The sequence below is a fragment of the Dama dama genome, chromosome 5 (assembly GCF_033118175.1).
Source record: "Dama dama isolate Ldn47 chromosome 5, ASM3311817v1, whole genome shotgun sequence".
NCBI lineage: Eukaryota > Metazoa > Chordata > Mammalia > Artiodactyla > Cervidae > Dama > Dama dama.
In genome coordinates this window covers 20,437,628-20,449,490 of record NC_083685.1, presented here as the reverse complement: position 1 = coordinate 20,449,490, position 11,863 = coordinate 20,437,628, and the positions used below count along the sequence as shown (strand labels likewise).

General features: G+C 38.5%; 1 protein-coding gene across 7 annotated transcripts in view; it reads left to right on the top strand.

The window, feature by feature from the left end:
- Positions 1-76: 76 nt before the first annotated feature.
- Positions 77-11,863, top strand: part of MPHOSPH9 (M-phase phosphoprotein 9) — a 53,867-nt gene continuing 42,080 nt past the window's right edge. The window contains exons 1-5 of one of the 7 annotated variants that reach the window (XM_061142048.1): positions 85-261; positions 3,008-3,270; positions 5,348-5,457; positions 10,307-10,421; positions 11,587-11,676. In XM_061142048.1, coding sequence (XP_060998031.1) covers positions 10,368-10,421; positions 11,587-11,676 — 144 coding nt within the window. In that variant the 5' untranslated portion in view covers positions 85-261; positions 3,008-3,270; positions 5,348-5,457; positions 10,307-10,367. Of the gene's footprint in view, positions 262-3,007; positions 3,271-5,303; positions 5,458-10,306; positions 10,422-11,586; positions 11,677-11,863 lie in introns of those variants that run through there. The other 6 variants (XM_061142050.1, XM_061142046.1, XM_061142045.1 and 3 more) reach the window with 6 other exon arrangements.

The window sequence follows — 11,863 nt, the reverse complement described above, 5'->3', positions numbered from 1 at the left end:
TTCCCAGAGAGCCAATCAGAGGAGAGGACTTGACAGCTGCCCCGCCCCTCTCGTTTCCCTGGCGGCTGACCTCCGTCTCTGGTGGGAGCTGGGGGACAGGAAGGGGTAAGCCGAAGCGCGCGCCGCTGCACGGCCGTCTCCGCCCCCTTCCAAGCAACCAATCGCGACCAAGACGCCGGGCGCGCGCACGCTCCCTCGAGTTTAACGGTCACGAGAGGCCGAGCGCCCGACCCTGACATCCGCAGTGGGAGCGGCGGCCAGGTAAGTGGCCGCCGGCCTGCGGGGAGCTGCCAGTCGCAGGGGACAGGGGGCGCGACGTCGAGGACACCGAGCCAGCGGACCCCTGAGTGTTCTGATGGGTTAGGGCGGGGGAAGACAACGGTCAGGCGACACCACCCCACCGGAGCCCGCGGGCGTGTGGGGGCTTTGCCACCGTCCGTACGCCTTTTCTAGACTTTGTGCCCTTGAGTGACACCCGCGCGGCCCAATCGCTGAGCGCCTTTTCCCCAGGGGCGGGGGGCTTGAGGGATTTTGCTTTTTTTTTTTTTTTGACCGGGTTCCTGGGCTTCCTTTGAGAATCAGTAATGTAGTTGTTGCACCGATACTTTTAACTCTGGCCTCCCTGCTGGCTGCAATTTAGGCGAGAACCAGCAGCGGCGGTCTGGCTGTCAGCGCGAAAATGTCAGAATCTGGCCTCAAAACCTGAAATCATCCCTTCTTTCCCCTTCTCGGGTTCCCAACAAAGGAGAACGCCTGGTTAACTTTTATATGCTCAGCAGACCCCGTATCAAGTCGTTCCCTTTCCCCCTAACTCCCTTTTTCCCTTTTGGTGCTGGGGGCATCCAAAGCGTCATATTTTGTTTATGGGAAATACAAAAACGTCTCTGTTCTTATATCCATTCTCCATCAGGTTCTTAAAATTCTGCATTGTATATCTTTCTTAAAACACTCATTCCCCCCCCCCCCCAATCCCTCTCCCCACCCCCACGCTCTGCTGGGGAGGCATCATCACATTTCAAGATCCATCTGGATCTACTGCGTCCGGATTAACTCATCGGGGGAAATAATAGATGGGGTTGCATGCAGATCCATGTCCCCAAAGAGCTTGCGTTTTCCTGCTGGAAGAACAAGGTGGTTTGAATTCAGGTATTTTCGTTGCCAGATGGAAGGTGCGGCCCCTGAGTTTGTCAGTACCCTTTGTCGTTGGTGATGGGCTGAGTCACCGGGGAGAAATCTATTTAATTAGGTCGGGTTACCCTTGGCCTTCACACCTGTCCCTGAAGGAAACGGTTCCTTGTGAGCTGATGCTTTCAAGGTTGTGCTTTGTGAAACCAGGCCGTAGAAAGTGGGAACCTAAAGGAACCAGAATAATAAAGTATTTTCCTCTATCGCGTTCCCTAAAGCTTCCATCTTGTAAGCAGCATAGGTTTTCTTTTATTCTTTTTCCCCCCTGTTATTCCTTGGCTTTTTTTTAAGTACATGAATTCCTTAAAAAGGAGGCAGTTGACTTGTTATAGCCAGTTTACCTCTGTACATCTAGCTTCAGTTAAATTTTAGTGGACCTGGCAAATAGTTTATTTTTTCAGAAGTAATTAAAAGTACTCTGTGTGTATAATATATAGTGCAAAATGCATTCCTTCCACCCCCACCTTCAGTGGGGAAACAAGCATTGTTAACAGTTTAACTGGCTGTTTTCAATACCAAATTAAATACTAAGTAGTTCCCATTCATCTATTCATGGTATAAATCAGCAAGCATGCTTGATAAAATGTATTAAAAGAATGAACAGGGCATGTAAGTTTTCCAATATTACACAGAATTGTGTCTGGAACCTTGCTTATTAAGTACCTAAAGTTTTGAAACATTACCTGAAAAAATACTAGTGCAGTTCAGTCACTCAGTCGTGTCCGACTCTGCGACCCCATGGACTGTAGCACACCAGGCCTCCCTGTCCATCACCAACTCCCGGAGCTTACTCAAACTCATGTCCATTGAGTCAGTGATGCCATCCAACCATCTCATCCTCTGTCGTCCCCTTCTCCTCCTGCCTTCAACTACTACTGCTACTTCTGTAAATAGCTGTTATTGTAGATTTTTATATTGAGATACAAGTTACCATAAAATTTGTTTTAAAGTGTTACAATTCCGTGATTTTTTTTAGTATAGTCACAGGGTTGTGCATTCATCACCACTGTCTAATTCTAGAACTTTTCATCTCCCCAGAAAGACACCCTATGCCCATTTTGGTCACTGTCATTCTCTCCTCCCAGCTCCTGACAACCATTTCTCTCCTTTCTTTCTCTATAGATTTGCCTACTTTAGATACTTTGTATAAATGGAATCATATGATAGGGTCTTTTGTTGGGCTTCTTTTACTTTGTGTGTGTGTGTGTGTGTGTATTTTTTTTGGCTGCACCTTCTGCTGCTTGCAGGGTCTTAGTTCCTCCACCAGGGATTGAGCCTGGGCCCACGGCAGTGACAGGTCTGAGCCCTAACCCCTGGACCGCGGGAGAATTCCCTTTAGCATAATGTTTTAAATGTTTATCCACAGTGAAGCGTAATTCTGCACTTTATTCTTTTCTATGACTGAGAAATATTATATGGATTGTTGTTGTTCAGTCACTAAGCCTTGTCTGACTCTTTGTGACCCTGTGGACTGCAGCATGCCAGGCTTTTCTGTCTTCCATTATCTCCTGGAGTTTGTTCAGATTCATGTCCATTGAGTCAGTGATGCTGTCTAACCATTTCGTCCTCTTACCGCCCCCTTCTCCTTTTGCTTTCAGTCTGTCTTTCCCAGCATCAGGGTCTTTTCCAATGAATCAGCTCTTCATGTCACGTGGATACACCACATTTATTTATCCAACAGTCGATGGACATGTTGAGTTGTAATTTTGGCTATTACGAAAAGTGTTGCTGTCCTTAATGTAGATTTGTATAAAAGGATCAAGGTTTCTAAAGTTTTGACAAAGTTTTTTGTAATAGTATCTTGTTCCTCATTGATTTTCAGACTCTCCTGGGACCTTCGGATAGTTCACTTCTGAATGTCAGCAACTGAAAATGCCTGTAGACGATGAAGCATCTGAAGATGACTCAGATTCAGTTTCTTCAAACAGTGCAAGAACCTGAATTTTCAAATGAGAGCGTGTAACAATTTCTGTACACTATGGAAGATTTTGACTTGGGGAAACCCTCACAGAAAGCTTCATCTTCTATAGAATCTGATATAAAAAATTCTCCTCATTCTCTTGGACTGAACTTAAATACTAATAGGTAAGAATGGGAATAGATTTTTTAATGTAATGACAAATCAAAATAACTTTATTTGCATAATTTTCCAGTTTATCCAAATAGTGTCATACTTACTGTTTGCATTTTTAAAACCCCAAAACTGTGATCAGGAACCGTTCAAGGACAGTTGTTTAAGAATAATTTCAGTACTTTTGTGTTCTTCGTTTCTCCCAGAGATACGCTTTTACATGGAGAGCATTGTGAAAAAGAACTTGTTTTGCTAGATGCAGTTCTCTTTACATTTTTTTTATTTTTGGTAAATTACAAGCATATCTTTAAAATTTAATTGCCTAAATATTGTTTCTCCATTTGGAAACTAAAAGGAAAAATAATGTTTCATGTTGCAGAAATACCTCACCAATCTTGAAAGATTGAAAAAAAATTGAATACTAGGAAGTTAGCAAAAAAGCATGCTGAGTTGACAAAATAGATGCTATCAAACAATGAATTTTATGCATTTTCTTTTTAAATTATCCCACATTTGGTTTGTTTTAATCGGGGCCTGTTTACTCTCATTTTATACACAGTCGGACAGGTTGATTATTTGGTTTCTAAGCTTTTTGTGGTTATTCAGTCATTAAGTCATGTCCGATTCTTTGAGACCCCATGAACTACAGCATGCCAGCTTCAAAATTTACATTAGCTTACAACAGCAAAGAGGCAGAGGCCATTTATCACCTATAAAAAGCAAGTACAGTAAAGCAGACACATAGCAGTCTGGCGCCTACTGGTAATAAGGAGCAAACTTGCACACAGTAATAGATCTTGAAGAAATTGTGTATTTTAAATAAATTCCTTAAAAGATTTGTATATTCTTTGCCCTCCTCAGGAGGAATTTAAGGCAGCTTACAAGAATATATGAAATAAAAGGAGAAAGCATAAAGTAGGGTAGAAAGGGAGAAAAAAAAAGCATGGGACATGGTCCAGAAACACTTGCCATCGTAATCTGTATCTACTTCCTGAATGTTGGCCACGCTTTTTGTTTCCTGTGTCATCATTTGGCAGCCCTTTTGAAATCCACTTCTAGAAGAGACCCTTTTTAGAACAGAGTGTTTGATTTGCCTGGAGGAACTTAAATGTGCCTTTCTAATGAAAATTATGTCACTGAACCGTCTCCCTTTTATTGTGACTGGCAGTTAAATTGGCCAAATTTAAACTTGATTATTATACAACTATAATTGTGTATTAAACCCTTAATGGATACCATATTATGTTCTTTCCCTTGAATTTTTATTAGTATTTTTCTGATCCTAACTCTTTATTATATTAGTGTTATTTTCATTAGTGTCCTCTTTTTCACAAATTGTTTGTAAAACAAAGCAGAGTATCAATAAATAAAAGAAAAATGACCTTTCAGTGGTTGGAATTTAAATACATTTTAATGTCCCTAATTATGCCTTTTGTTTTTATAAAGCAAATCTGAAATAAACTCCTCTCAGATTTGGAAAAGCAGTCCTCCTGGGAAAAATTAGTGCTATTTTACACATTGAATAGGCTAAATAAGTCCTGAATATCTGCTACTAATTTGCTTGGCACTACTTTTATTCAAAGAGTGCAAAGATAAGCATGAGCTTATCATGCCAAATTAGGGGGATCCAGTTAACAAGACGTGACTGTAATTCTGGGCAGTGGAGAAAGGATCTCCATTACAGTAAAGGACTGCTCTTAAAGTGGAGTGAAATACTCCTCTGGAATAATTTAGATCGGAGTCGCTGAGAATTTTCCTTATTGTTTAGCATACACTTTTATCTTCTGCTCTACTTTGGAGTATTCTCTCCCTTCTGAAGAAGGTCTTTCTGTTTTGTTCTTAAAAATATAATTAAGTGCTGTCTGTCCTTTCACTGCTATTTTCCTTTCATGGACAAACTTGTGATCAGATTTTCAGCAAATGAGGTGCTCTTAAGTAGGATTAAGTATCAGTAGTTTTGTACTGCTCTGCTAAATCTTGAACTGCTGAATTATTCAACACTTTGGTAGAATGAAGAAAACCATGTGAATTATTTATGTTTCAACAGAAGTAGTCCCCACCTTAGTACAAATGGGGTATCCTCTTTCTCAGGGAAGACCAGACCATCTGTAATTCAAGGTACATTTGAAGTCCTCACCTCTTTAATGCAAGAGCTACAAAACAGTGGAAAGACTGATTCGGAACTTTGGAAAAACTGTGAGGTATCTAGTTTTGTTTTATTTTTGGAATTAAAAAAATAATTTCTATGTATGAATATGTCTGTACTCAACTCTAAATTATTAGCAATTTATATTCCAAAGAGCATGATACTTAAGTTATTGCTAGAATAAAGTGGCCAAGTATATTAATTAGGGAACAATATAGAACAAATGTGAAGAAGGTGATGAAAAGTACGTTTTAACAATATATTCACTAATATATAAATTAGACTTTCTAATTTATGTATTGTGAATGTGAACTAAAATACCTCGTTATACTTTGTTAGTTTTTTTGTTAGTTTTTATAAACTGTCTTTTTTCAGAAAAATGAGAATTGCCAACCAAATTGTTGATATATGTTACTAATCCTAATCTTTTAAGTAACTTAAACAGAATTGTCATGATTTTGTAAAACATAAATTCACTTTGAAATATTTTGAATGCTCTGTTTACAAATAAGGCTTCTGTTTAGTACCTTATTGCATTTAGCTGTGCTCCATTGACTTACATTGATTATTCAGGTCAAGTGGTTCTTTCTTTTGTCCATAGGTTAAATTGCGATATAAAAATTTAACAGTTAAAAGAATATTTATATGTAAATATTGTGTCATGCAGTAATGCCCAAGATACACTTTTCCAAGGCTAGAGTTGGTAATGATTTGTAGAAATTATAAAACATTATTATTAAATTCTTTATTTAGAGAGCAGTAAATTTTGTTTTAAATGTTAATTATAGTTCTAAGACTATAATTTGTGTTAATTTTCAGAATGTGGAATAAATAGAATGAAAGATTATCTGGTTTAAGAAATCAGTAATAGCTACTTATATTCATTATCCATAATTGGTTATAAAAATGACTGTTAACCACAAACTTGAAACTGTTTTAACTTTTTATACTTTTTTTTCCACATAATGATCAATATGTGCTAATGCAAAAGACCTATAAAATGTCCTTGTAAAATGATGTAAATAGTAATGGAATGTTTTATGAAATGTTTCCCCTAGTGCTTTAAAAAAATATGAGGCAAATTGCCTGAATGTGGCTTGATGTCTGGTAAATTTGTTTTTAACTAGAAATTTTTATTTGAAATCTTCGAAATCAACATCTTCAATCAGAATCAGAGTATATTTGTGAATTTAAGACATAGATTATTACATGCCAGGATACTAGCTAGCCACTTACACCTCCTAACATTTGAACTGGTTTCTTTCTGCCCTTTCTTCTGTGATCTAACAGATTTTTAAAATTATGTTTAGTATTAATTGACTTTAATTTTCATAATGTTGACATGTAATTGATTAGTCACTGAAGAGCTTTGTAAGCTATTTCATACTTTGACAGAACATGAAATGCTATTTTGGCCATTTCGGTAAAATTTCTTGAATTTGTTTTGTGTGTTTTTGTAACATATGAAAATAAAAGCCTCTGATGCTTTAGGGTAGTGATTTAGAAAGAATGGGAGGGTAAATATTGTGTTAAGTCTTATTCCTGATTCTTCCCTGAATTTCATGTTTATACCTTTCTTTTGGAATAGTAACATTTGATTTCTACCAGTTAAGAAGCTAATGTACATTATTAAAGAACTAAATCTTCTACAGAGCTCTGGAAGAGATCTGGTGATGACCTGATTCTTTAGAATTCTTTTATTAAAACTTCTCTTCTGGAATTCTCAAAGTTTATCACTGCTTAAAGTTGGGAAGGTTATATATTTTTATTCTATCAGGAAAGAATCTATTAATGCATTTCTGTAGAAATACTTTAAGATATTGTTTTTGTTTGCTTTTGGCTGTACTGTGTGGCTTGTGGAATCTTAGTTCCCTAACCAGGGATTGAAACTGAGTCCACTGCAGTGAAAGCACCAAGTCCTAATCCAAGGACCCCAGGGGAATTCCTCTAATGCATTTTAAAGTACTTGCTAATATTTCTATGATTGTAAGAAAATTTTAAAGCATATCAATATCTATAGCATTTTAACTATTTAGCACTACTGATTATAATAATAACAGTTATCTGATGATTATTGCTTACCTATTTGCTGGGCAGTATATGAGATACTTTCTGTCAGTGGCCCTCAACCTTATTAGACCTGAAGCCCTCTTTTTATAACAGCTTTTAAAATAACATCAACTTATGTTGTCCTGAAATGAAATTCACAGACAATATAACCTGCTTGTATCTGCTTTGAAAAAAGTCAGTGTAATGTCCTGTGATATAAAGGAGTAATAATACTTATTTATAATAAGATAATGTGTAAGTATATAAATGCTCAGGTGTATCTACATTAGAGGACATAATGAAGCAGTCCAGCATTTCCCTCTGTGTAGACTCTCCATGAACGCAGTGGCTGTCAGCACAGAACCGTACGGCTGCCTTTGATGCACCAGCACCGTAGCTGGGGACACGATTTTCTGAAATGGCGCCTAATTTCTGAGCAAGTTCTGAAACATCTTGGTAGTTGCATTCCTGGACAATTTGGTGACTTGAAAACTGTGCAAAATATAATATAAAACAGACACAAGATAGTTCTTTATTGTGGAGACTGTCCTCTGTTTTGTATCCCTGGACCATGCCCCCTAAATGCTAGTGGTGCTCCCACTATCTTTGTGACAACCATGACCTCACAGATTTCAGCATATAGTTCCCCCATTGAGATCCTTGCCTGGCATGCATCATATTTAAAATTTAATCCTCCCAGCCACAAATAACGTGTTGTTATTTGGAAATAAATTAGGAAACTGAGGGCTTCCCTGGTGGCTCAGTGGTAAAGAATCTGCCTGCCAATGCAGGAGACCCAGGTTTGACCCCTGATCTGGGAAGATTCCACATGCCGCAGAGCAGCTAAGCCTGTGTGCTGATTAAGCCTGTGCTCTGCAACGAGAGAAGCCATTGCAATGAGAAGCCTGTGCACCTCAACTAAGGAGTAGCTCCTGCTCGCTGCAACTAGAGAAAAGCCCCTGCACAGCAACAAAGACCCAGCACGGCCCCCACCCCCACTCCAAAAAATACACACTGGATTTTAAAGACAGTAAAAGAATGTAAAATATCTCCTTTGTAATTTTTTTTAAACTAGGAAACTGAAGTATAAAGAAATTACATTTACTTGTTCAGAAGCACACAAGTTGTTGGTGGAGAGGTGGGAGTCAGAACTATGGGAAAGCCCACAGGGTATTTAACAGGTCAGACTAGGGAACCAAACTACAGCAATCCCATGCAGGTGATAGCATCAGAAAAGTGCGTTCACAGGAAAACTTCAGTCAGGTGCCCATATCCTCCAACAATATATAAAATGCAGGTGGTACAAATCACTTTAGTTTGAAATGAATAATAGCCCTTCTTAACAATTAAGTGTATAATGTTATCACTGTATTAATAATATTCTTTAAGTTACTTTATTTAAAATTAAAGGGTAAACAATAAAATCTGTCTCAGAAAAACAAAAATCTCCTCTAATTTATAGCCTGAATGAACTCTCTTCATTTGTATCCTAAATAAGAAAATGATGGTAAGGATGTGATTAATATCTTATCTCACATACTATGAAGCCATTATTTTTATTAAGTAAGTTGTTTTTCTATCATTATTATAGTTAAGCTTTATGTGAATAATAACTGTATCAGATTAAACACCTAAGGGTGTAGGGGTATAACTTAAGAAAACTGTTGCCTGATTGTTTCTTTTCTGTTTTCGTTAATATAAGGTACTTATTGTATAAGTTGAGAAAGTAAGGGACTTGATTTGATCTAGTCCTCTTTGTCCTGAAGTCAGTTGATTTAGAATTCTCACTTCCTGTCAGTGCCCTCATATTTCATTTAAGGCTTTCTTTTCCAATCTTGAGGTTTTCTCCGCTTTTCCTTAATAGTGTTATACAGATTTCAGCTTAATTCTGTTACGTTGTATAAATGACTTTCACCATTAATGGGGAGGATCCCTGGATTGTGTGGTCCGTAATACCAAGAAAAGTTCAGCTTGCAGTTGTTGTTCAGTCACTAAGTCATGTTCAACTCTTTGTGACTCCATGAACTGAAGCACGCCAGGCTTCCCTGTCATTCACTATCTCCCTGAGTTTGTTCAGACTCATGTCCATTGAGTCAGTGATGTAATCCAACCATTTCATCCTCTGTCGCCTCCTTCTCCTCTTGCCCCCAGTCTTTCCCAGCATCAGTCTTTTCCATTGAGTCGGCTCTTCACATCAGGTGGCCAGAGTATTGGAGCTTCAGCTTCAGCCTCAGTCCTTCCAGTGATATTCAGGGTTGATTTCCTTCAGCTTTCAATATCCATTGTTATATGTTTGTTTAGACTGTATATCTGAGTGCCCACTCTTAACTTGGTCTTGTATCTTAGGTGCTGGAGTACAGGCAGGGATGGGAGGGAGACTGGTAAACCCAAGTGAACAAATGAGATATTTGCTGATTGTGGTAAATGCTCTGAAGGAACTAAACAGTATGCCGAGAGTGCCTGTGAGGATGGTTTGGAAAACTCTTCGAGAGAAGAGGATAATTAAGCTGAAATTGAGGAATGGGAAGGAGCCAGCCACGTTGAGAGCTGAGGAGAGAGCTTTCCAGGTAGAGGGTACAGCAGGTGTCAGTACAAGACTTTTGAGGCGGAAGACAGTTTGGGCATGTCCAGGGAACAGAGGGAGGCCAGCGAGGCCAGTGTGTGTCATGACAGAGGGATTCGAGAGGAAGCTGGGAGGTGTGTGCAACCCAGATCACACAGGGCCCTGTAGGGAATGGAATGGAAATGACACTGGATGGTTTTAAACAAGGAAGCCAGTTGTTGCAGTAGCTACTTTTTGACATTTATATATTGTTGCATACTGTTTGTTTATTTTATATTTTGGGCTCCAAAAGCACTGCAGATGGTGACCGCAGCCATGAAATTAAAAGACGCTTGCTCCTTGGAAGAAAAGCTATGATCAACCTAAACAGCATATTAACAAGCAGAGACATTACTTTTCCAACAAAGGTCCGTCTAGTCAAAGCTATAGTTTTTCCAGTAGTCATGTATGGATGTGAGAGTTGGACTATAAAGAAGGCTGAGCGCCAAAGAATTGATGCTTTTGAACTGTGGTGTTGGAGAAGACTCTTTAAGAGTCCCTTGGACTGCAAGGACATCCAACCAGTCAATCCTAAAGGAAATCAGTCCTGAATATTCATTGGAAGGACTGAGGCTGAAGCTGAAACTCCAATGCTTTGGGCTACCTAATGTGAAGAACTGACTCATTTGAAAAGACCTTGATGCTGGGAAAGATTGAAGGGGGCAACAGAGGATGAGATGGTTGGATGGCATCACTGACGTGATGGACATGAGTTTGAACAGGCTCTGGGAGTTGGTGATGGACAGGGAAGCCTGGTGCAGTCTGTGGGGGTCACAAAGAGTCGGACACGACTGAGCAGCTGAACTGACCTGAACTGTTACTGAAAGTAGACCAGCCTTTAGTTTGAATTCAGCCTCTGGAGAATTCATACTCCTCTCTTGTGTTTTGGCCTCATCTAGTTACAAGAGCACTAAGTACTCTTGGTTGGTCAGGATGGTTCAGGACCTAAAAGGGGCTCTGAAGGGAATCTTAGGTCACTTCCATAGGTTTTCAGAGTCTTTTTTTTTTTTTCTTTTTTTTAGCTGCTACAGTGTTTAAAACACTTTAATATCTTACTCTCAAATTTTTTTTTTTTAACTTGAAAAAAAAAAAAATTGGGGTCAAATTCTCATAATACCAAACCTGTTTGTTGTTTTAAGATGTGTGATTCTTTTTCTGGGTCCAAGTTAATGTTTAAGAATACCATTGGCTGTTATGAGGAAAGGAAGAGGGGCTTAAGACAAATTCGAAGCGCAACTACCAGCAGTTGTTGATTAATTAGAAAGGTAGCAGATGACATCAAGTTAATCAGATTTGCTGAGACCTTCAAGTTTACACAGACCGCAGACCACAGGAAACATAAAGGGGTGCCCAAGCCTATGTCCTTGTATTTTTGCATTTTTATAACTAATTTTATAGTTTTATAACTAATTTTGCTTATAATTTTTACATTAAAAATACATTTTAAAAAGGCCCTTTCCCACTGGAAGAATATTTCTGTGAAATACTAAGTTAAAAAATTATTTTTAACCAAAATATTTTATAATTTAATAGACCAGGTGGTTACAACTATTCAGTTTGGTGGAAAAACAGTGCCAAGAGCAGATAGTGGCTCAGCAGGAGCAATTCCACAACCAGATTCAAGTAAGTTGTTCTTTATATTGATTCTTGTTTTATATTGTAAAATTTGCAGAACCAATTAGTTAATTCTTTTTTTTTTTTTTTTTTTTGAGAAGGAAGGATTTATTACTTGCAGCAAGTAAGGAGAATACCCAAAGCAGTGTCTCCCTGAACTGTAAAATTGAGGATGTTTTTAAACTAAGGGCACATG